The sequence below is a fragment of the Nanorana parkeri genome, unplaced genomic scaffold, assembly GCF_000935625.1.
Source record: "Nanorana parkeri isolate BGI_ZX_2015 unplaced genomic scaffold, ASM93562v1 scaffold682, whole genome shotgun sequence".
Classification (NCBI taxonomy): domain Eukaryota; kingdom Metazoa; phylum Chordata; class Amphibia; order Anura; family Dicroglossidae; genus Nanorana; species Nanorana parkeri.
Genome location: NW_017306950.1, coordinates 732,956 through 759,233, shown reverse-complemented (window position 1 = coordinate 759,233; position 26,278 = coordinate 732,956). Strand labels below are relative to the sequence as shown.

At 41.1% G+C, this 26,278-nt stretch overlaps 1 protein-coding gene across 3 annotated transcripts in view; it reads left to right on the top strand.

Moving 5' to 3' along the window:
• The window catches only part of CYLD (CYLD lysine 63 deubiquitinase), a 76,833-nt gene that overhangs the window by 29,854 nt on the left and 20,701 nt on the right, over positions 1–26,278 (top strand). For 2 of the 3 annotated variants that reach the window (XM_018563635.1, XM_018563634.1), the window contains 6 exons: positions 188–490; positions 7,284–7,389; positions 12,601–12,699; positions 16,198–16,317; positions 17,858–17,920; positions 19,892–20,271. In XM_018563635.1, coding sequence (XP_018419137.1) covers positions 188–490; positions 7,284–7,389; positions 12,601–12,699; positions 16,198–16,317; positions 17,858–17,920; positions 19,892–20,271 — 1,071 coding nt within the window. The remainder of the gene's footprint in view (positions 1–187; positions 491–7,283; positions 7,390–12,600; positions 12,700–16,197; positions 16,318–17,857; positions 17,921–19,891; positions 20,272–26,278) is intronic. The other variant, XM_018563636.1, reaches the window with a different exon arrangement.

The following is a 26,278-nucleotide window of genomic DNA, read 5'->3' as shown; positions in this document are numbered from 1 at the left end:
TAAATAGGATTTTGCTGTATAGGCCTGCCAAAGCAGACATTGTCTTTCCTAAAATAGTTTTTTTCTAATTATCAATACTAAAAATGAGATCCATTTTCACATGCAAGATATCAAGAGGTCGCTGAAGGCATTGATGTGTATGTACGACATGAATCATTCTAATATCTAATTTCTTTCCACCCATCAGGAAGATGGCCGTGGCCAGGGATTTACAGATGGTTCGTACCAGGGAAAACAGTTATTCCGATGTGACGAGGAGTGCGGAGTGTTCGTCGCTCTGGATAAATTGGAGCTGTGTGAGGAAGATGATGAAGAAATAGAAAGTGATTATGCATCACCAGTAGACAATAACCAGACAGAAATCCCTCCTCTAGAAATTAACTCCAGAGTGTCTCTGAAAATAGGAGAAGGAATGGAATTTGGGACTGTGATTTTCTGTGATGTCCTGCCTGGGAAAGAGAGCCTTGGATATTTTGTCGGAGTAGATATGGTAAGTGTTTCATTTTTCAATTCCTTTTTCTGTATCTTCAGATTTATTTGAATATTTGACTTTATTTCAATACAAGGTTCTTAGAAGATTAAAAGAAAGGTACATGGAGACTTATTTGTATTTGAACAGAGTGGGGAAGAGATAGAACCTCCATTACCTCCTCTAACTGAAAAACAAATCTGTATTTAGGTATAATAACAAATTCATTCACATTTACATCGATTGCTTAGAGGTTTCCCTGTATGAAGAAGACACCCTGTATGGTGATGGCAGCTTCCAGTGCCAGTATTTAGCTCTAAACCGCCCACCCCCCCTTTTCCCTGTTACCCAATGGCATGTGCTGAACATCTCTGCCAATTGCAATTTTTTCCTTTTTTTTTTTTTATACTACAGGTACGCTTTAAAGGTGAACTAAGGTGCTTTTACTTTATTATTTCTTTATGTTCAGAACTAAAAAAAATACATTTTCAGAAACCTTTTGTTTAATTTTTTTAGGTCAAATAAATAAACTGAAGAAGTGGCTTGGAGGAACGGCATTCTCCACCGCACTATTAAAAGTGATCCACAGTGGCTCACTTTTCAGAGGGTGGTGGAGCAGTGGCTGTCTCCTGAATGCATTTTTTTTTTTCTATATCCATAAAATGTTCTATTGAAATACCACATCACAATCTCGTACCCACACGCTTGCGGTGCAATTGCATGTATTCCAGTTGTCACGTTTGACAAGTGGCACCGCCTGTCAAAAGTGGCATGCTGTATATGTTAGTATGTGTAAAGCATTTTTGAATGTGTACAGCACTGTGTTGCTGCAGTGCTACCATTAAAACGAGGGGCTGGGGAAGGTGTGATAAAACTGCAACTCAACAGTGTGGCTTTACCACCGATGTGAATTTAGCCTTTGAGAAGCTATGAAACTTGTTCAGCATTACAGATCAAATCTAATTGAATGTGACTAACTACTACTAGCTTCAACATGACCTGGATAAATGAGAACCTTCTCAGCCATTATTATTATCACCTGTACTTACTCCGGGTTTGGGATCTCTGGCTACCCTGATTGGCCAGATTGGCATGCTGTAACTCATGCTCATGTGCACCAGAGTTGATATATTCCGGCATTATGTTTATAATGTGCACCAAGCTGCAAATGCTAAGATTGTGAACAGGCAGGTAAGTTTGCTTTGTTGTAGATAACTCTGCAATAAAGAGTCTGCCTGCTTGCAAATTATTATTTTTTTGTTTTACACTGTGGTTCCACTCTAAGTTTACAGACCATGAACAATGTTTTAGGCTCTATTTTATTATATGAAAAGAATAAACAAGAACAAAGGAACATGCAGAAAATACAGTGAGGGGAATTTATCAAAACTGGAGCAGAGAAAAAATGGAGCAGCTGTGCACTGCAACCAATCGGCTTCTCTCTTTCTTTCATTTTCAAATCTTAACTGAACTGAAGAGAGGTGCTGATTGGTTGCTAAGGGCAACTGCTCTAATCTGTCTGCTCCAGTTTTGATACTCCCCCCCCCACACCTTTTCTGCTCCCCCCCCCCCCCCCCCCCCCAATATAGTATATCATGCAATGTATGCAAATAAAGTTAATCTTTTCCTTTCTCCTGCTTTCCTTTTGTGAGCTCTTCTGGGATCTTGAGATGTTTTGCAAGTTGATCTTCACACATACAAGTAGTCATATCAAAGATGGATTTCCTCTGGATCTTCATATTTTGCAGTTTCCAATCTCCTGGCAGGGATGCAACATGTATATAAATGTTGAGAGGGATTCCCTTCTTTGCACAAATAAGACAATACAGACTGTCTATTTGATCTTCCCTTTCTCTTTGTATAGCAGCCTGCCACTGTTATCTAGGAAATGTCTACATCATGATATGATGACTTCAAGACTGCAAGCTTACTGTTGCCACATAAGTACACTTTCTTAGAGAATAGGCATACTTTAAGAATGTGTGTCGTTGGCCACCCCCTCACCCCTCTTATCACATTCGGACCTCGGATTTAGACTAAAACTATCTTCCAATGCTATGTGACAGCTGGCCATACTTGTATACTCTGGCTATAGAATCAGCTTTCCAATGACTGTAGATGCCATAGATTTGCATGAGTCGCTCTACAGATGGTTCCACTCATTTCTATGCCAGCTGCTGGCAGGTGCACAGGAAAGTACATTATACACTTTTTTTTTCTTTAAAGTGACACTAAACTCATGAGTTAAATTTTAAAAATGCATTCAATTACCTTAACTATTAACAAAGATGTAGGTTATTTGTGTATCACTCGGCTGTAGATCCTCAAATCATCTCTGAATTCATGCTGACACCGTCCTTCCTTTTGGACCACTCCAAGCTCTCTCCTGTGATGGACTATAATCTTAATACAAATGAGTACACTAAACGTGAGATTAAATCCCTCATACTCTCTCTTCAGTCACTGTCCAAAGTGGCCTTGGAAGTGCTTTGCAGGTGCCGCCAGCCTAGCTTTTAGACACTGTACATTGCCATAACACCACGCCATAAGGTGAAATTATGAGAGGTCTTGAGAATCCTGCACCACTCTTTTTTCACTCCTTCAAGAATTTAAAAGAGCACTAAGGCCAAACCTTATATTATGCTCCCAGTTCTCTTTATGCTCACATCGCTTAGCTGCATTGCAGTCGGGAAAGATCCTGACGATTATGTTGGGATCCACGCCGCTGCCTGATTGACAGCTGGCTCTGCCTCTCTAGAGCCAGAGCCAGCTGTGTCTGCCCCTTCCGAGCTCCGTCCCTCCAGTCCGTGCTGGAGGAATAGAGAGGGGAGGGGGGGAATCCTTAGGGGGAGTGGTGACTGACAGCCACCACTCTCTGCAGGGAGAAGATGTTGAACTAGGCAATGAGCGATTTGGAATCGACATGTGACAGCTGCAGTATCATACGTTGGCTCTAACTATGGGGATGAGGGAATTTCATTCTTCCCATCATTTTCCTTTAAAACGTGACAGTGGTTCAAATTCCACTCAAGTTTAATATCCACCAAAGGCAGTAAGTGAGGAGAAATCTCTCAAATGGATACAGTTACCCGTACAAAATTACCAGTTGAATTTGATAAACAATATTTGGCTGTAGTTGAAACAAAAAAAAAACAAAGAAAAAAAACAATTTGTCTGAAGTAGTGCTTTAACATAAAGGTGCCCATACACCTTGCGATTATCGTACGATAATTGCAAAGGTGTATGGAAGGCGTGCGAACGTTTCTACTGTACGATCGCACGTCTTTTGTCGAACCAGCATGCTAGAAAACCCACTGAGAATCGTACAACTGCGGAACGACATCGTACGAAAACGTGCTCGTTCGACAACTGCGGAACGTGCCCGTGTGCGCATGCGCACACTGCCCATTCAGCATTTCGGTCATCGGAAGCCCGCACCTCAGCGGGGCGGGCTTTCAATGATCATAAGTATGATCTGCCTGTCCAAGATGGGCAGATCGTACACACTTTTAATTAGTCTTGCGATGGTTGTAAGGTGTATGGGCATTCTAATGCTAGAATAAAATGATGGTGTCCAGTAGTCTCTAATGAATAATTTTGCCATGGCAGTCCATGTGCTACTTAACCGCTTTCTGAGCACCCACTTTAACCACTTCAAGACCAGGTGTTTACACCCCCTTCCTGGCCAGGCCATTTTTCAGTATTCAGCGCTGCAGTACTTTGACTGACTAATTTGACTGATTTATTCCGTCATGCAACGCTGTACTGAAATAAATTGTATACCATTTTTTTGGGGATAGATAGAGCTTTCTTTTGGTGGTATTTAATCACCACTGGAGTTTTTTTATTTTTTACCATTTTAAGGAAAAATTATTGAAAATGTTTTCATTATATTAGGAAACAATGATTATTACCCATATTTTTGGCAAAATATAAAAGGCGGGGTCACGTCAGGTAAATAGACACCAAACATGTCAAGCTTTATAATTGCGCGCACCAACAAAATCAAAAAAAACGGCCATACCCAAAATTGACCATAGGCGGCGCTTTAAAAGCTTTTACCGCTCATCAGTTTAGTGTTATAAGTGATTGATATTGCTCTCATTCCGACGTTCGCGACGATATGTAACATGTGCGGCGTAATGGGCGCAATCGTCGTTTTCGCACGTATGCGCACCCAACGCCTGTTTGCATTCGTGTACGTAGGGGTGGGGACTTTAAAAAAAATACATTTTTTGAAAATTATTTTTTATGTGTAACTTTTAAATTTTTTGGGGGGAAACTTTAATTTTTTTTTCCCTATTTTTTTTTTTCACTTAACTTTATTGCTATCCCATAGGGGGCTAAGAAACCCCCTTATGTGATAGCAAAAGAAGTGACAGGTCCTCTTTATGGAGACATCCTGGGTCTCCAAGACCCCTAATGCCACCTAGGACCCCCCTGAAGAAGCTGATGAAGCAAGAGATCTGCTTCATCAGCTTCTCTCCAGCATCTGAAGCTGGAGAGTGACACAAGAATGCAGAAGTGATGTAATATACATAACTATACATCAATATAATATGCATTCTGACAGCGGAGAGGGGACCGGAGGGAGTTTGTGTACCGATCTCCCTGTGATCCCCTGTCAGAGTGGCACTATGCTGGTCCCGGGCACAGCGGAGCCCGGGACCAGCGTGACAGCGGGAAGGGGGGAGCTGCGGAGGGGGCGCACATACCGGGACCTCATACAAGTGATCCTTGATCGCTTGTATGTTAACAGGCATCGCTGTTTTTAAAAATCGGGCATTTCCCGCGTGCGCCACAGGGGGTGTGGCTGAGCGGACGTCTAAAGACGCCCGCTCAGATCTAGAGAGCACCTCGCCGGCCGTTTCTTTACAATGGCCGGCTGAGAAGCGGTTAAATGAACGTCCTCCCGGCAACTTCGCTGTGCTGGGAGGGCGTTCATTAAAGTCCTGTCAGTTTCTGAGATCGCTTTGATCTACCACAGCCCATTGCAGTTTCCAGCTGGAGATCATGTCTGATTGAAAGGTCACCATACTGAGTGGTGACAGATCACGTGATCACCATGAATAACCATCATCGTGAAAGGAAAGTTTGCACCCAGCAACATATTTTTCCGCTGCCTGTTACATCTCTGTTTCTGCTCACAGAAGTTTTAGCTGTGTGGGGAAAACAAGAGTTCTGTGACAGGCAGTGTACCGCATGACAAAAATCTACAGCACCGACGTATGTATCAAAACCTGCATCTACACTGATGTGAATTTGCACTATGTAAAGCACTGCGTAAATTGTCGGCCCTATATAAATACCTGTAATATATTGTACACAGTCTGGCCAAAAAAAAAACTTGCATACTAATATTTAATTGGACTGCCTTTAGCTTTGATCACAACACTCACTGTGGCATCGCTTCGATAAGCTCATGCAATGTCACAACATTTATTTCCATCCAGAGTTGCATTACATTTTCACCAAGATTTTGTAGTGGTGATGGGGGAGTCGGACCACTGTGTATAGTCTTCTCCAGCACATGCCAAAGATTTTCAATGTAGTTAAGGTCTGAACTATGGTGGGCAATCCATGTGTGAGAATGTCTCATGCTCCCTGAGCCACTTTTTTTACAATTTGAGCCTGATGAACCCTGGCATTGTCATCTTGGAATATGCCCAATGTGCCATCAGGGAAGAAAAAATCAATTGGTGAAGAAAACCTGATCAGTCAGTATATTCAGGATGGCAGCTGACTCATTTATTTGGGGACATATCGTTGCTGGACCTAGACCTGACCAACTGAAGCAACCCCAGATCATACTCTTATCTATTTGCTTAGGTAATCCTTATACAAAAAAGCTACACATTAAACAAGCTAACTTCTTTTTTTTTTAGCATTCTTGTCCATTTCTCTGCGTGTCATAAAAAAAAATGTTTGTGTATTTTTAAAACCAAATTACCAAATGAATGTCCTACATGTTCTTAAAAATGGTGTGGAAATTTGCTTATCTCTGCAAATGGCTTGAAAAGGTATTACTGCGTAATAAAGCATTGAATACCAAAATTCCAAAATATGATCTGGTCACAAAGGTATTGATTACTCCTAGTCTTGAAAGGGTTAATACACTGGCTCACACCCAGTCCTAAACCTAGCCTGTTACCCTGAAACCTATTTGTTTGTTGTATAATGTAAATTCTATGGCCTCATTCACACTGAGCTAACTTGTATCGGATCGTTCCCGGGATTGACAGATGCTGCATTCCCTATGGGAGGATGCGGCCGTACGCTGTCATACGCTCACCTAAACTTCACATCCGTGCGGGTCCGGATGTTCGTACTCTGACGCAGACAGTTAGCCCAGTGTGAATGAGGGCTATTGTTTTGTATTTTGTGTTTTTTTTTTTTTTTTTTAAATGAAGATATTGTTACATTTTTTAACAAACGCAGACTTATTTTTTTATTCAGATTCCTTTGTTGGGCTTTTTAAGCTAATTACATTACTGTGCATTTTTCTTGGGAAATGTGTAGTTTCCTTGATGTGACTACCACTGCTGGTAGTGGAAATTTTCTTCTTGGACTGACTGTACACCCTGTGATGTAACCAAGTTAGGCTAACTCAAAATAAACTATTTCAGAAATGGAAGTTTGTAATTTTAGTTCTTTTTTGGTGCCCAGCCCTAAAATACCCTACATTCACATTTCTCTACAAAGAGTTACTGTTCAAGGATAGGTTATTTGATTCTCTCCTTCTACTGCTGCATTCTGCAAACAGGTTTTGATCTGATCAAAGGGTATAACCGATGTTTGTTTTTTTATTTTAAAGGACAACCCTATAGGAAATTGGGATGGAAGATATAATGGAATCCAGCTGTGTAGCTTTGCCAGTGTGGAAAGTACTCTCCTTCTGCACATTAATGACATCATTCCGGGTAGGAACTCAGTCTTCTTTATCTCTGTTTTATTTCATTTAGTCACTTTAAGGATCTTACTACTTTCACTTTGTTTTGCGATGTTTTTTGTGAAACCTTTTGTTCATTTGTTTCTGTTTTAATATGCCCAATATATGTTTTTCTATCCAATATAAATTGTGTATTACTTTGTCTAACTTTTGCTTCATAACTTTTATTGACCATTTTCATTATTTTTTTTAAATATATTTTACTTGGTCTAAAATGTTTTTAGCACCTAGCTTCAATAGATATAACCAGGTCATGACATTAGGGTCCAAACATTCTTGTACCAGAGTAAAGTACAGCACTGTCTTCATGAAACCGAATGCATTTACATATTACTTTGATTACAAATTCACAAAAGAAAAGGGGATTTCTTGCCTAGTGGATGCAAATCATTGCTTTATGTTACAGTGGCCAGCTGTGCATTCAGAATGTGTAGATATGATCTGAAATTATATCGCCATTTTTTTGGCAACTTGCATACAACTGTTTTTCATTTACATTGTCAGTAAAAGCCATGGTGACTAGGGTTGGGAGTGATGGGCCAAGGTAATCAATCAGGTTACGGCGTGGGAGGGGCAAAAGGAACTTAAAGCGTTTCTAAACCCATAAGCAAAAATGTCATTTATTGTAGCTTACCAATTGGTAAATGTGATAGCTGCATTAGTTTTCTTTTTTTCCTTTAGTTTCACCTGGTGATCTGGCCAGTAAGTCTCTCATTTTTGTTTTTTATGAACTTCTTTAACAGAATAAACCAGCAAAAGTGACAAATAGAGGGTTGAGACAAACCATTTGAAGAAGCACTCCGGGCAGAATAAAACGTAACCCTTACAGTGGGGCTACCCCAGCACTGCAAGAGTTAAGTGCTCATTTTTGTCCAGGGTCTAAAATAACAAAGCTATACTCACCCGAACCTCAGCTCGCCTGGCTGCTAGACTCTAGGTCCCTGCAGCCTCTCCCCCTCCTGCTCCAGCAATGGAATGTTTCTCAGCTTCCTCACATCAAATAGACTGTATTAGACACGATGGCTTACGGATCCTTAGACTGCTGGAGCGGAGGGGGGGAGACGTGCTGCAGGGACCGGTCTAGCAGCCAGGTGGGACCGAGGTTCGGCTGGTTATATCTTTGTTATTTTAGACCCTAGATGAAAACGAGCACTCAACCCTTGCAATGCAGGGGTAGCCCCACTGCATGGGTTACGTTTTATTCTGCATGGAGTTCTGCTAAAAAAAGTATTAGCCGGAGTTTACATTTATTTATTAGTCAAGACGAGCTAAATGTAGTGCCCACTCTACAGGTTGACAATGCTGCTGTCCAAGGATGGCTCCAATTTTCCACCATGGAGCGGAGCCACCGTAAGACAGAAAGTGGTTTACTGGTTGATTGCCCAGGTTAAAGTAAAGGGCCTAAAAGCCTAAATGAAAAAAACAAATGAAGCCCCCACATTTGTGCAATTTATTACTGCGTTCTGGGGCGGGAAGGGGCGTGACGGTGCCATTCATGGCAATGACACTGCAAGCATTCCCCCTGGCCGCAGTGCGATCGCCCACAGCAATACCCTCCGTTCACAGTGCAGTGCGATCATAAAAAATAGTGCATGCAGCAGAGGGCATTCCTGTACCTTGCGTTCCAGTGCGGGTGCTCGCACTGCGGGCGGGGGGCATGTCTGTGGTGCCATTGACATGAATGGCACCGCCACACCCCTTCCCGCCCCAGAATGTGGCCCGGCCTGATCTATGCGATCCACTGCGTTCCGGGCTTGGACCGTGCCGGAGCGCACTGGATATGGTGTGGCTGAGCCTTTACAGTATGATGGTGATCTTATAAACAATTCATATTCTTGTAACTTTTCATATATTGAAGAAAATGTGTGTAGTCATGGTAATGCATATTAGACAATCCAAGATTCCTGCCCATAGAATTATATTTCTTCTGGAGTGCCCTGGGGATCCCCAAAATCTGTGATATGCTTATGTATAACTTAACCCTTTTTTGTGGTTGGAACTTTTGGTTGCTCCTTCCAATCGCCTCATTCTTCCTATTATCCCATCATTATAATAGGGTGCCATCTCGACCAATATGAATATTATTATTTTTTTTTAAATTTAGTTATGGATAGAGTGGAGAACACCTGTAAGGTTTTTAATGCGGTCTTTGCCCCTGGTAGGCAGATTCATCCTGTGTATTTGTCCAGGGGACTTTTCTGTTCTGGTGACCTTGCTGGCCACCAGAATTTGCCTTGCTCTGGAGGGATTTCCTCTCACTTTGTGTTGTGGCTATCGGACAGGAAGTGAAGGGAAATCTCCCCAATGGGACACAGGTGGTAAAAAAAAAACCCAGAAGGGTTATAACCCTCCATTACTGTATCCAGAACTAACAAAAAAAAAAGAACAAGCAAACAAAATTCACAATTCGAGCTCATGTAGCTCATGTAGAAGCATGGAGGGCTTTCCATCACATCATTCTATCAAACAGGAAAGTCTACTTGTAGTCATGATAACACAACTACTTCACCACTTGGTTGACAGCCACTTCCATATTCTTGCACATGGTTTTAATAAGGGTCTCATATCCTAAGATGATTTATTATGTAAATCTTGAACAGCTTTCACAGAGCAGAGCTTAAAAAAGAACTATGGGGTAAGTGCTTTTCCCCATAGTTCTGCTAAGGGTCACGGGAGGACATATACTAACCTCCTCCTGTGACCCAAAGCTCAGTATATCGCTAGCTACAGCTCACGGTATACTGAGACTGCCGCAGCTGGGACGGATCCCGACATTACTGTCGAGATCCACCCAGCTGCGTGATTGACAGCTGGCTCTGCCTATCTAGAGGCAGTCAGCTGTACCTGCCCTCTCCCCCGTCTCACCTCACCTCATAGTTCTCCTTTAAAGCAAAACTGAAGCCAAAACTTTTTGGTGTCCAAACTTATGTCCGAAGATCCAAATGGTCATAATTTATTTCACAGGACAGGAATAAAATCTGCTAAAAAGCAATTGTCAGAAGACTGACCATTCTAAAAGTTTCAGTTCAGCTGCAGATGTATTATTTTGTGGTTATTACTGTAGTCTTCAGGGGTTTTCCTGACTATACATAGCATACGTTTCTTCGGTGCCACAATGTTTTCCTTACTAACTGGAAATTTAAAGTAGAACACCAACTTCTTAGTTCTTATACATTTTGGAGTGAGTAAAGTGGAACTTCTGTCAGGTTTTAAGACTCCAGTCGCACTTGCGTCATGCGTGAATGTGCATTGTGTTTGCGTTTATATGCATTCTGCAGTGTTTGTTTACCACACATTCATTTCAATGCGTGCGATAAACGCGGCAATTAAGCTTATGCAGCAGTTTGAGCTGCAAGCTTAAAGAAGAACTTCAGGCAAACATTTAATTAACCCTTTGCCGTGGGGTTTCCCCCAGCACTGCAAGGGTTAACTGCTCTTTTTTTTTTTTCTAGGTTCAAGTAAAAAAAAGTTCTACTCACCTGATGCTCTGAGCTGGCTTCTTCTTAGACTGATACTTAGAGCCTCTGTCCCCCTCCTCTGCAGCGGCCTAATGTCCCATAAATCATCAACGTCTGTACATAGTGAATAGATGTGAGGACGCTGAGGAAGATTACAGTGCTGCAGCAGAGAAGTAGAGAGGATGGAGGGAGCGCTGTGACGGCTGGCTTGGCGCTTCGGGTGGCTATAACTTTGTTATTTTTGAACCTAGACAAAAATGAGCATTTAACCCTTGCAGTGCAGGGGTAGGCCCACTGCAAGGGTTAACAAAGTTTTCCTGGAGTTCTTCCTTAACACATTTTTAACCCCCTTTTTTGGTGTGTTTTTGTTTCATGTCAATGAGTGGGCAAAGTAGAAGAGTATAGGTCACCAGCACTCAAAAATAATTCAAAATGAATAAGTCCTTTTTATTGGACAATTGTGTCACGACAATCAAAGAGCCGGCGTTTCGGGCCACGTGACCTATATTCTTCGGGGCCACGTGAGTGCTGGTGACCTATATTCTTCGGGGCCACGTGAGTGCTGGTGACCTATATTCTTCGGGGCCACGTGAGTGCTGGTGACCTATATTCTTCGGGGCCACGTGAGTGCTGGTGACCTATATTCTTCTACTTTGTGTTTTGCACGGTGCCATCCGTGATAGTTACTGCGATCAATGACTATTGAGAACCAGAGAAAAAAACACTGAGCTGTCTTCGAGCGGGCTTGACAGTGATAAGGCAGCTTTTTCCTCAGACTGGGTAATGGCATTTCTTTATTTTTGCACAGGCTGGGGCTTTTTTTTAAAGTTTATCTACTGCCTTTTTTTTGTTTTGCATAGCATGAGAAAGGATTAGAACTCCTAACTGCTATCTGGTGCTTTGTTAGAGGGATTTTCCCCTCACTTCCTGTCCCAAGGACAACCTTTTCACCAGACAGGAAACCATTAAGTATAGGGATGATAGAACCCCTGTCAGCTTTGTATTATCTTTTTTTTCATGTTGCAAATTTTGCCTCACTTCCTGTTTGGTAAATTGATAACCCAAAAACAGGACGTGAAAGGATATCTGTCTAACAAAGGGCAGAATTGAAGTATAAAATAACAGGAATTTTAACTCGTCCCAGCTCTATCCAAAGCTTTAAAAAAAAATAGTTTTGCCCATAGATATACTCTAAGAACACTTGGAATAATGAAATGTTCTGAAGTATTAACTCAGCAAGCCTACTTAGAAAAGAGTTGTATGCTGTTCCCCTTATTTAGCTTCACTTAGAACCCCTTTTATAAAGTAGCGGAATGGCCTTACCGCAGCCATACTGTTGTGTTGCTTAACGGATATTTACAAAGCGTGTTCACTTGTTTTGGGTCACTGGCTTTATTCCTTTATTTTATTTTTTTATACATGGCTCTATTATATTGGCCAGTATTACAGTCAAACATGATTTCAGGCATCAGGTCCTGGAAATGGAAGGATAGGTAAGTAAATTACAGAAGGTCAGGATAACAGGGAAGCCATATCAATAGTAATGTGTATTGATTGTCTAATGAGCAGGCTGAAATTGGGAAGGTGATACAGCAGGGTGTAGTGGTGTCTAAAAAATGGTAACAAGGCTCTGTGTTTAGAGAAGGCTCGAAAAAGGTTAGACACTGGCTACCTCTTCTATGACTGTGCCCAACCATGCCATAACCTCTTTCTATTTATTGCAGAATCTGTAACCCAAGAAAGGAGGCCTTTAAAACTTGCCTTTACTTCAAGATGTGGGAGTGAAAAAAGCTTATCCAATCATAGCAAACCAAAGGTTACAGGTATCTGGAGTGTATGCTTACTAATCTAGATAATGGTGTATATCTAATAATTCTATGCATTTGCTTTCCATCTCTGAGGATGTATTTTGCATTCAGATGAATTGAGGTTTTATTTTGCTATGTATATTGGGAAACGTTGAGATAAATGCTTTAGGTGCTATAAACTTTCATTGAGATTTGGGATGTTTCTAAATCATTGCAGTTCTCTCAACATAGTCTCGGAGAGCTTGTTACATTGGTCCTTATTTATACAACCTTACGATGGAAGATATCATACAATTCAGAGACGATAGTCCTACTTTCACACTGGCTTCAAGTATATCTAAACCCACATTTTGTTTCTGTACTTTGGATAGGGTAGGGGAGGGTTTATTTTTTGCCATCTGTGTCCAATTAGGAATATTTCCCTTCACATTGGGTCCTGTAGATTCAACAGGAATTGAAAGAAGATCTTTCCAAAGTGAGGGAAATCCTCTCTCATGCAATCATCACGTGTCAGAACACGTGTCCCCATTGGAAGATTTCCCCTCTATTTCTGTTCTGGTGGCATCTAAAAATTTTTTTATTTATTCTCACAGTTCCTGTGACATTGGTTTCAGGGCAATCTGAAAAAATACATACAGTCATCAGTAAAAACCCGACAGTGGTTCTCACCCTTTAATCACTCTATCCAAATAAAAAAAAAAACATTTTGCCTTTATACTTTCAGCTCGTGCTTGTTGGAAGGTTTTGCAATGCTTTAATTACGCTTCAAGCTACTTTGTTGAACCTTTAAAAGCACCACTGAGCTTTAGTTTGGGAATGTTAAACACAGATTTTAAAGTGGAAATTTAGCCATATCTTTAAAGTAGAGTTGAGATTCAAGGTAGCAGATTGGGCAGCCACACTTACTTAGAAAGCTATATGACAACCAAAACTGATTTCTTGTCATATACATAACTGTGTTGCAATTTATATTATCTTCTAACATGACCATAGATATTATAAAAGCCAGAGGAGGACTGGGTGGGGGGTTATGAGGCCTTTGCAGCCCATACCTGTCAAATACCTGGTGGATGCCCAAAGTGGTGAAGTTAGCATCTCTTTTTTTTTTCCTAGTGTCCTAGGAAGATGGACATCTTTCCTTCAGCCCTGCTGACAAAACTCTAACCGTTTTTGCTAGCTTTTTTGCAGTCTCAAGATTCCTCACTACATCACTGCTTGAGCTGGTTTCTATATGGCAGCTACCCAGATTGGCCTTTCCTCAGCTTAGCTATTGAGTGTTGCACCCAGACCCCATTAAGAGGCCAGCCTGGAAGTGACTCTTGAGCACTGGTTTCTGCTTTAGGCACTCTCCATACCCCGATTCAATAACAAGAACCACTGGCATTGGCCCAACACTTACCCTATCTCTGAAAACTCAATTTGTTAGTAGGCTGATTGGGCTATGCTTTGGAAGCTACGTTGTTTTTCGGACCATTGAGCTCCATCAAAATTCTTGCCTTATGTCAGTTCTACCGTGGAAAGGGTTAACTTTGGGGCATTGGGCACAGACATCATTTCCTGGGTGTAGTGCCAGCGTTGCAACATCATTCAGTGTTGAGGAATTAGCTTCCCACTGCTGCTCCTGCTTACAAGAGCCATGTGGAACTCCCATCCTTGGTTCATTCCTGCTGCCTGTCTACAATGGCTTGGATATTTCCGATCATCCAATCCTACACCTGACCTGCTACCAGCAGGTGGGTTTGTGAATACCTGAGGCCTTGCCTTGTACCCGGAGTAGGGTTGTATTACGGGGTTGCAACATGTCTGATTCTAGGCACAAGGGAGACATTTCTGATACACCGGGTATCATAGTCCATACCATCTTCCCTAGCTCCGTTGCCTGTGGCCGCATTATCTCCTTTTCTAAGGTTTTTACTTTAGTCAACTATGGGCCAAATAGCACAGATGTTTACTGACTGAATGCAATGGCCACAAGTGCACCCCTGCAGATTCTATTTCCAATCAACCCACAGCTTTAGTGGCCTCTGTGCCATCGGCCAATGAGACTTTGTCTGATGCTAAGTTTCTGCAGTCCTTGGTGGACGAACCTATCTCTGAGGACTTTCGGTCTTCTGTTATCACTCTCAAGCTAACGGAGACCATTTTGGCTCTTACTGATATTGTGCAAACCACCTTGAAGCAAGAAAATGAACCTGTCTCTTTCTGCCAGCACTGTCCCTAGTCTAGGATACTTTGGAGCTCCTAAAACCACCAAGACATTTGTTGCTATTGTTCCAGTTTTTTTTAATCTTTTTCTTTTTTTCTTTTTCCTTTTGGATAGAATAGGGTAGGGTTAAAACCACTGTCAGTATTTTTTTGCTCTCTGTTTTGCTCTTTAAAGAGATTTTCCAACATTTGCCGTGGAAACACATCAGGAAGTGAGAGGAAGTTTCTCCAAAGTGAAGGAAAACCCAGAATTCATTGACATTGGAACAGGGATCCCAACTGGAAGATTTTCCCTCACCTCTTGTTTGAGTGACAACTGCAAACCTTTGGATTTTCCACAATGATAATAGCCACCAAGACCAAGAGTATGAATCCGAACAGTGGTACACGGCAGTAATCAGAAAATTACAGAATAGAATGACAGGCGTGTGGTCGTAATTCTACTGAAGGGCCAGTCTGCTTGGGAGGTTGTCCTAGAAGAGAAAACCTTATTGCTGCTTTTCAAGATGTTTATATGAGGACTAGGGTTAATCTTTGTTTAGTGTACCTATTTCTGGTTGATCAAGGCTTATGTATTGCATGTCTTTAACACAAAAGAGGTTAATCTCTGTTGACCTAATGTGACTCATATCTTTTACACTTCAGAATCAAGCTATGTTCATAGTGTTTGATAATGCTTCCCAGTTACCGTATCTTGCTAGAGATCAATGATTTTCGGTATTTATATAATAGTAACAGTGTACACAGCACTTTACAAAGTACACAGATCCATGTGCATCAGTGTTTGTCCCTGAGGGAGCTCACAGCATTAGCTAGCTGCCTGGCTCTCCTAGGCTTCATTGCTTTCTAAAGCTGGGCATAGATGGCTCAATTTTCTCTCATTCAGGCCATGGGGTTAGCGAGAGAAATCAGTTGATTTTCCCCAAAAACACTAAACAGTGTGGATGGAGGAATCTTCACTGCTGGCTATTTTAACACTCGATCAGTGACTACAAGATGCAGTATGATTTTCCACCCAGCTCAGTCGATCTGGTTCTGGCCGGGTCAGCCACAGCTCAAATTTAGGCCGAAGAAATAGGATTCAGCCAAAATTTGAGCCGTCCTATGCTAGTTTAAATCGGTTACCCAGACAACATGTAACCACTAAAGTGAAAGTAATAGTGAAATCACAACTCCTAATTGGTACAGGTTTCCTTTAGATATGAGGCCGTGGAATAGACAAATGCTGCATTTCAGGAAGTGGCTCATATTAATATTATAAACTTTCAAAGCTGATTCCGTGACACATGCCTTTTCATTTTTCTGTAGCAGGATCTACCTCCGAATCGGGAAGCAGGAACCGTTCAGAATTTTTTTACACTTTAAATGGTAGCTCGATTGAAACGCCACATCAACCGAAGAGCAAATCCAACTGGTATATGGAAGAAGGTACAGCGCTTACGATACTTCTTCATTTACGATGTGTTCAGGGGGCCTCAAAGGTCCAGGGTGGCTGAGGAGTTCTCTTAAAAAAAATGCAATTTTCCATAACACATACTTTTTATTATAGTTGAGATTTCTACATTTTTTTAATTTTTTTTTACCTAAACACATTGATCATTGATGCATTTTTAAAAGATGTGACTACACATTCATTGGTAAAATAGTGATTGTAAAGGATTTATGTAAATGATACCATTATACTAATTGCACGCTATTGTGGCATACATTATTCTCACAGCTCTTTAGCTCCCCTTCTCACAGCTCTTTGGATGTGCAGTGACTTTGGGGAATCTTGAGTCTCAGTACATCTACTGTATATATTAAAGCTGAATGCCAGCAAACCGTTAGTGATGTTAAAGTCACAAGGTTTTTAAGCTACTTCAAATGCTGATGTAATCACTTACAATGGATGCTGCTCCTTTTTATGTTTAAAAATCAGAATCATCTGATCCCCTGAGCACTGGCCCTGATATCCTGTTTTAGGGTGGCTCCTTTCCCTTGCAGGGTCCTATGGAGTCACCCTTGTGTGCGTAAGCGGTCTGTGTCTCCACAAACACACCGCCACATCAAGGCAAGCCACTCCTCTCCTCCCTGCTCATCCTTCCTCTCCCCTCCGTTCTCCAAGCTAGTAGATAGATGGCTGCTGGAGACTGTGCTGCCCCTTGTGATCTTGTACTGAAAAGGAAGTTCAGGGAAGCAGAGCTGAGAGAGTTAGAACTGTTTGGAAACATGATGACTGTAAGTGCTTGGGTAAAAATATAAAGAAATACAGTACTTTGGGTAATGTATATTTGTTTGATCTGGATCCATTTTTGGAAACACAATTGAAAGTGTACTGTATGAACCCAGAAAAGCTGCATATAGTGAAGTTCAACTTACCCTATAGAAGGGTCCATAGCAAAGTCTGCAACTTTTAACTTTATAGAAAACTGAAGGCTGAACAATTCCCCTTGCCTGCAGTTGCTCATCTGTGCATGTGTTAAAGCTGCTAATCTCACTGTGAACATAAGGGAAGGTTGTGTGTTTGCAGCAATTATATGACTGTTTCCTATAGCATCCAAGCAAACTTGTCCACCCTCAACAGTCATGGAGGATGCAAGGTCACATATGCTGAAAAGGACTAAAAGAAGAAAGAGCTGAATCCCTGAAGGGAACTGTCTATGATCACTAGCTGGCAGTAATGGAGAAATCAAGTCTTTGGCACTTATTGACAGTGACAGATACTGTATATGTGTTTTAAAATCTTTGCCAGATATACATAGACAGACCTTTGGTTAATAATACATTACAGGTACATACAGGTGTTAGAGTTAAAATAACAGTGGCAGTGTTTCATACAGCAGCAAGTTACTCTACAAATCTAAAGAATCATCCTTCTTACCAGGTTGTATATTCTTATAATAAAAATAACTGTGTAGTATATACTGTGTACTGGCTAACATCTACATTTGAAAACCTCTAACTACGTGTATGAATGGTGTTTTCACAGCTCGAGAGAGATCATTACGAGGAGGAAATTCTGGTATGCAAGAAAGCAGTCGCTGTGAAGGTACAGTGGTGTCTCTTAAACATGAGGACTTTTATTTTATAATGCATGGTTAATCTTTGTTATTTTGACCACAGAGACTCTTTCAATGGCCAACATAACGGTAGATACTTTTTAAATGTTATTTTGCAGTGGAAAAGTAACCCATGTGATCTTCATATAGGAGAAAACAGCTTGTGCTTACACATGAACGAATTAGTTCTTTTCTTTTTCTAAAAAACTCTTGTCTTAATTATGTTATTAGCAGTCATCCTACATGCCAGATTTCCTGTTCCTCTGTGGTTCCTGCATTGCATTTAGGTGCTTTCCTTGTGACACGTGAATACATTTAATGCTGGTCTTAATATAGGCAGACCTTACATTTTCCTGTATAACTTTGTGTTTGCTTATCTTGAGGGGGGGCAATGCTTTCTTTAAGAAAGTGACAAACTATACTGCTGCAAGTCGATACTGAAGAGCAGATATCACCCTGCTCAGGGCCAAGCTGAAGAGCCTGATAAAAGTTAAAGTGCATGTTACTAGCGCAAAACCTTTTTTTTTGGTTTTGGATAGAGTAAGAAAGGTTCAAAACTAGAGGTGCACCGAAATGGAATTTTCAGACTGAAACTTATTTTTTGTTTTCAGACTAAAATTTGTTGGGCCGAAACTGAAACTTATTTTTTTCCTAACCTTTTTTAAATGTTTTTTTTATATTTTTTTTTTTACTTTACTGTTGGGGGCTTTGGTGAAATATCAGGGGTCTAAATAGACCCCTGATATTTCACTTTTGAAATAGAAAAAGAAATTGAGGACACAGAGTTCTAAATCTCTTTTTCTGCAGCCCTTGTTATGAATGATCAGGAAGTGAGTGTTCCATTCCATTTATAAATTGAGCAGATAGTTTCAGTTACTATGTCCACAATAATGAATGAACAGGAAGTGATGAAGAGCACTAACTATTCATTCATAATTGGGGATGCAGTAAGCTTACTTTGTCCTCAATTATTTACAACCGCTGGCTCGGCCTCCTGTGTTGTCTCCTCACCGCACTTGCTTGTCACAGGAGGCCGAGGAGAGCATGGCCACCTGTGATAATGATGATAGTGCCTTGCTCGGCGTCCTGAAAGTTTCTCTCCTCCCTGCTGGGTGCTGTTCTGTGTCAGAGGGGCACACAGAGCAGCGCCCAACAGGGAGCAGAGAAATCGTGCATTTTGCCCAAAGTACCATTTTTGGCTGAAATGTTTCGGCAGCTAAAATGTTTCGGCATGCCGAAATTTCGGTGCATCCCTAGTTAAAATCCCTTTTTAGTTTATTTGTTCCTTTTCTGTGTCTCACTAGGAAAACATTTCCCAACTTCCTCTCCCAGGGATGCGACAGAAAAGGAGAGGAAATCTCTTAAAAGGTCTCTCTTAGGTCTCGTTCACACCTAGGCGTATTGCATATGCGCGTCTGTCTACCGCGATTCGCGGTAAAAAAGTTGCGCGTTTCCAAAGGCTACTTGGCTGTATCCCAATGGAAACGCGCAACAAACCGGCCCAAAGTAGTACCTGTACCTTTTCAGGCGTGGGCCGTTTTGTAGCGCTTTAGGGACGGGCGGAAATACGCTAAGGTGGGAACGAGACCATTGAATACAATGGGATTTATATTTTTGAGCGTTTTGTAGAGCGTTCGTCGAGCGTAGAACGCGCTACAAAACGTTCAAGGGGTGAACGATGGCTTAGACCTCTGTCTTTAAAACAGATGTCCCCACTGGAATATTAACCTTCAAATTATTTTCTGGTAACAACTGTAAGATTTTGATTTATCATAATTTTTTGTTCTGGTAACATTGGTCACCAGCACAAATAGGGTGACTAGACAGCAAAACAAATTCTGTATTACATGTAACTGAGGAAAGGACATTAATTTACTACTAAGCATTTACATATGTTTGGTAAATTCATATGTAGAATATTATACTGCTAATCACTAGTATATGTGTGTTTTTTCTAGTTGTTGAAGATTCTGCAAAATCTCTGACAGAGACTTCCCCGTCATCATATGGACATTGTTCTCCCCCTTTGCAGCCTTCATCAAGCAGCTGTTCACCTGGGGAGAATAGATTCCATTCTCTCCCCTTCAGCCTTTCCAAGATGTCCAGTACCAATGGCACAATGGGACATACTCCTCTCTCATTGTCTGTGCAGTCAGTAATTGGAGAAATGAACCATTCTTCCCTGCAAGACAGCCTACCAGACCTGCCCCACATCTCTAATTTGCATGGCCTTGAGGTGGGATCACTTGCTGAGGTTAAAGAAAACCCACCTTTCTATGGTGTGATCCGTTGGATTGGTCAGCCTGTAGGAGTAAATGAAATGTTGGCAGGACTGGAGCTGGTAATTGGCAACAATTTACTTACTAGCACATAAGAAAACCAGTGATTGCTCCTATTTGCATGATTGGCACACAGGTGATTTTTTAATACATGGGGATGTTTGAGAAGGTGTGCAGGTTGTCCTAAAGGAGAACTATGAGGCGAGTGAAAATCACTCAGCCTCATAGTTCTAGCCAACCTAAGTCGGCTCAATAGATCGGGAAGTAAGCGAACACATACCGCCGCTCGCTCACTTTTCGATCTATCCCTGCAGCGGGCCGTGACCGTCACTCACGGCTCCCTGCAGGGATTCCCCCCTCCCCTGTCCGATTCTCCAGCGCTGACTGGAGGAACAGACGGGGGAGGGGTTGGGTACAGCTGGCTCTGTCTCTAGATAGGCAGAGCCAGCTGTCAATCCTGCAGCTGGCGGGATCTTGACAGTAATGTTGGGATCCGTCCCGGCTGCTGCGTATCAGTATACCACGAGCTGTTGCTCGCGGTATACTGAGCTTTGGGTGATGGGATGACGCTAGTTTGTGTCCTCCCGTTACCCTTAGGAGAACTATGGCGAAAAGCCCTGGCCCCATAGTTCTCCTTTTAAGTATCTCTTCACTTAACATTCCTGGGCATGACCTTTTACATCAGGGGGACATTACATTTCTCTAATGGATGCAGATATCAGTACTGATTTGTTCATCCCTGGAAGAACCTTGGTTTCTACATGCTGAGACCAAGATTCAGTTAGTGCTGAGAAACAAAGGAGACAAAATGCAGCAGCATAAAACTAGACAATTAATTTTATTTAAAAGGATTAAAAATACAATACTTGAGAGACCAGTATGACTTAAAAGGTAGAAGACCATTGTTTCAACTTTACACAGCCCTGTTCTGGGGAAGTGCTGTATATCTTAGCTTTGACACTGAGATAGACTGTTGATATAATGGAAATACATTTACAATCAATTGGCCATTTTATATAATGGAACAGTAATGATATAGATCAGTCTCTTTTTCACTGGCTCCTTAAAGTTGTCCTTGTCATTTTTTGAGTGGTATATTATTAGTGGACGTTGTGCTTGCATCGTCTGTCTGCTAATTTTGTATAGTATCTGGATGATATTCCTGTTTTTTAATCTGCAAGCGGTTGTGCAGATTACAAGACCGGAATCTCTTTAGTGGAAGTGCAGTCTTTTATAATGTCAATAGGTTTATAGATTGTAGCAGTATTTATTAATAGTTGTATTTAGATACCATTAGAGATATGAATTAGTGCCTATCTGTTTCAGTTTTTATGGTTCATTTGACCAAATGTCTAGACTGTTGGTCACATGACCAGCACTAAGTGCAACCGGGCCAGCATTCTGTCCAGGAAACGTAAGTATTTGAACCTTTTTTAGTAGTCTGTATTTATCCATCTCGGAAAGACAGAGAACCTGAGTGCGTAAGCAAACAGATAAATACATTGTTGATTAAAAGATGTTTACTGTTTTACCTACCAATGGGGTTGTAACTCTGGCCAGCTATTCTGTTATACACACACCTTTTCTGGTCAGTTAGGTCATCCTTCAACTTTATGATTTAGTACTCAGTTGGCTTACTGCTTTCCAGGTTAACTCATACTCAACAGAGGTATTGATTCTGTTTCAATGCTTAATGTGGAGGCTGAAGGTAGAGAGGTGACATAGGAAGCTAAATTGGCCAGTAAAAAAGATGAATTGCCTTATTAGAAACTACCTGTCTCATCTATCTGGCTGTGCAGTGTGGAAGATGTTTGTAAATGTCAAGATTGTCTATACAGTAGCATATGTGCATTTCAGCTATGCATTTGCCATGTGCCTGTGATTTTGTTTTAATGTAGCTTCAGTTTGGCATTCACGCACAGGTCGGCCATAATCTGTTCAATGTTGTTGTCACTTTTTATATGAATGGGCCCCCTCAGAATTATAAGCCCTGGGCTGCTTATATTGGTCCTTTTTATAGCCCACCACTGCCGTTTGATATTTGAACTTCTGGGTCTTGTGTGTTTAAAGTTTACAGGTTCTTAAATATATACAGTACAGTGCAAACATTTCAGGCACATATGGCAAAAATTCTGTAATTTGAGGTTGCTTCAAAAATAATAAAATTTTATAGTTTTTATTTCTCAATAGCCTACAAAATGCATAAACAGATGAGCTAAATTCAAAATTTAGTATGTTCACCCTTTTCCTGTTAACACAACATTATTTATTTCTCCCAGCTACACTTGCACACACTTAAGGATTTTGCAGGCATATGACCCATTGCATGATTAAACAATTATACCAAACTGCTACTAATGATCAACAGATAGGTTAAAATACAATCAAAATCAAACATAGTCAGCTGTGTAGGAGAAATGTAAAAAGCTGGCCATACACCTATAGATTATCTGCAGATTTTCTAGGGTCACATGGAAAAAGTGCAACAGATTCCTCCATCTATGCAAAACTGTGAATCACCCACTGGGCCAAGCTTCATTATCTTGCTAGTCGGCCCCACTGGTTCTCAAAATACCTGAACAATGCCTGCATTCAATCAGATTGTTCAGGTATTTTGAGAGCCAGCGGGGCCGACTAGCAAGATACTGGAACTTGGCCCAGTGAGAGATTGCTCCATCCATACAGCTTAGATGGAGGAATCTGTTGCACTTTTTCCATCTGACAAATCTGCAGATAATCTATAGGTGTATTGCCAGCTTAAGGAGAAGCCATGTTCTGCTAGCACGTTGAGGTCACTGAAGATGGTTTAGGGTAAAAAATCTTAAACAATTCAAGACTGAGCACAACAACAAGACACAGGGTGGCCTTATTGCATCCACAAGGCCTCTCACAAGCAGGAAGTTTAGGGAAGATGGGTGTTTCCAGATGTGCTGACCTAGCTCTGTTGCAGAAGGTCAAAGAAACTGGCAACCTTGAGGAATGAAAAAAATAACAGTGGTTGGCCATGGAAACTTGCAGATCAAAGAAACATTATGTTGACTTTGCAATCGGTAGATGTTTAGTGGCATCCTCAGCTCAGACTTGGCAGAAACCAGTGGGACCCTGATACACCCATCTACAGTCCAAAGAAGTCTTGTCAGAAATCGACTTCATGGTAGACATGTGGTTAAAAAGCCATACCTCTGATGTGGAAACTAGGCCAAGTGACTCACCTGTGCGCAAAAACGCAAGTACTGGTGTGCAGAAAAATGGCAGCAGTTTCTCTAGACCGCTATAACAATGCAGTTTGTTCACCAAAGGCCTGGGAAGGAGTATAAGGATGAAAGTCTATAGATAACACTAAAGCATGGTGGAGGTTCCTGACAGGCTTGGGGCTGCATTTCTGTACCTGGACTTGGGCATTTGGTCAAAATTAGTGGTCTCTTCCATGCTGAAAAGTACAGGAAGATTCTTATCAATGCCATCAGGGAGGTGTCTGATCAGTCTAAAAATTCATGCAAAAGGAAAATGACAGCAAACATATAGCCAAAGTCATATAGAATTATCTTCCTTGAAAACAAGCAGTCTTGGAAGAGATGTTATGATCCCCACAGAGCCCTATCCTCCACATCATTGAGTCTATCTGGAAGAGACTGTAGCAACTGTGACGGCCTAAATTCACAGAACTGTAAATGGTTGTCCTAGATGTTTGGAACAACATACTGCGTCTTGCTGAGTTCCCTAAAAAACATATTCTAATTTAAAAGCTCCTTCTGTCTTCTAACCATTTCTCCCCCCAATAGAGCTGCTTCCTCCCCATTTAGATGCAGCATGTCTCTTCCATAGAGCCGGTAGCCACCTGAAAAGTCAGCCCAATTCTCCATGAACCCCCTCTTTCCTACACCAATTCCGTAGCCACTTGTTCCATAGCTACAACAATTGGAACTGTTTAAAGCACAAAGGATGGACTCCACAAATACAAATTTGATCTGTTTGTGCACTTTATACTGTAGGTTGTAAATTAATCAATTAAAATATCTATTGCATTATTTTCTAAAATGCATCCTCACTTAACTGTCTAAAACCTTTGCACAGTACTGTATGTAACCTAATATCAAGGTTAGTATGTAATGCAATTACAAGCATGCATCCAGTTTAGTAGGCCTGGATGTGAGTGATGGGATCTTTATATTTATTTCCTCAGGCATTGGGTCTGCACATGAGTAGACCACAGATGACCCTTGACAAATGAAGATTATTTCAAGGAGAAATTATGAACAGAAACCTTCAGTTTCTTACATTAATTAAAATAGTTATGCCCAGGCCCCATTTTATACTCTCAGAGGTTTTGTTAGTCACTTGGGCCCAGTTTGTACTTTCTGTGGTGCATTTAGACTTTCCATGCTCATTCTTACACATTTATACACCACAGAAAACCTTTGACAAGTTTGAGTCATTTCATACACAGAAATATTGCGTGGAGGCCTTCGCTTTCCTACCGCAGTCACAGGGGTTATGGTCAGATTGCTTCTGCCACAGACAAGAATAGCTGTATATGATAAAATAAAGAATTTATGAAAAAAAGAATAGCTGTATAATCGCTTGCAATGGTTCTTTGAGATCAAAAGGGTTAGGGAGCAGTTAGAAGCAGATCTGTGAATAGATGTTCTCATCGTTCTTGGTTCTAAGCATTTCCTTTTCCAAGGGACAAAAGTAACATGTATGCCACTACGCATGTGCTACTTCCATCCGTAGGAAAAAAGACTGGCAGAGCTGTGATTGTGGTTGGGTAGTTGTATTATCAATTGTGCTTCTCAGTGACCTATCTGCCTATTTATGACCAGTCTTAAAGTATGTCTATAGCCAAAATTATTTTTTTTTAGTTTGGATAGAGTAAGTTAGGGTGAAAATCCTTGTCAAGTTTTTTTGTTGTCTGTGTATCATTGGGGAATTGCACTTCACTTCCTGTCCTAGAGACGCAACAGAAATGTAGAGGAAATGGTCCAAAGTGAGGGGATTTCCTCTCTTAGACCATTGCCCCTGTAACCAGTGCTTCATTAGCAGGATTCCCCTTACCTCTTGTTCTGGGGACAACTATAACATTTTGGATTTCCTCACTTCTTTTTCTCATTGACAATGGTCACAAGTACAAATGGAGGGGGTGAGTCTCCTCAATGGGGTCACGGATATCAATAAAACCTTCACGGACTAACCCTTCCCCACTCCATCCCAAACTAAAAAGAAATGTTTTTTCTTAGAGATACAAGTAATTAACTTTGTTTACAGGCTCATTATAGAGCAGATTCAACCCTGCAGTGGCATAGGTTACCATTTCTGAGCTTCCCTTTTAAAAATTCTAGTTGCCTGGCTGATATGTTGACCTAAAGGCTTTAACATTTGTTCTGAGCCAAGTATGCAGATCAGGAGTTCTGACTCTTTAAACTGACTTCATTAGCTGCAGGCTTGTTTGGTCTCTGTACTTCGAGTAACTGACTCCAGAGACAGCCAAGTAACTAGCATTTTCAAATGGAGGTCAGCAATGACAGCTTCCATATTTCTGTCTGTCTCCTTTTAATGTCAACCTAGATCTCTTAAAAGGTTACTCTGCTGTTCAACTGCACTATTTATTGCCTTCAGCTCAAGTGACCCTTGTGTCCTGTGAACTGACAATACCTCTCTCCTTACTTTTGTATCATTTGCTCTCTCTGATGATTGGCAGCTGACAGAGTTTACATGACAAATCACAAAACTTTTAGTAGGCGAGTCTTCCATCAATTGTAGCATGAAATAGATGTCGGTGTTTCAAGGGATGACTATGGCGGAAGCGGAGAAAAGTCACTAATTGGTCAAAAAAAAATGAAGCTGTACAATTGTATACAGACTGTTACGAATGTATTTGAGTTTTTAAATGTACATTTGATGTGCTAGATGCTGTGCAATTGATTTATTAAAACTGGAGAGAAGGAAATAAGAACAGATGCGTAGTTGTCACCCGTGAACAAAATCATTTTTCTTACATTTTTCTTTAAAATGAAACTTGATTGATTACTACTGGAGATAACGCCTTGTGCTCATTACTCTTCTGCTGTA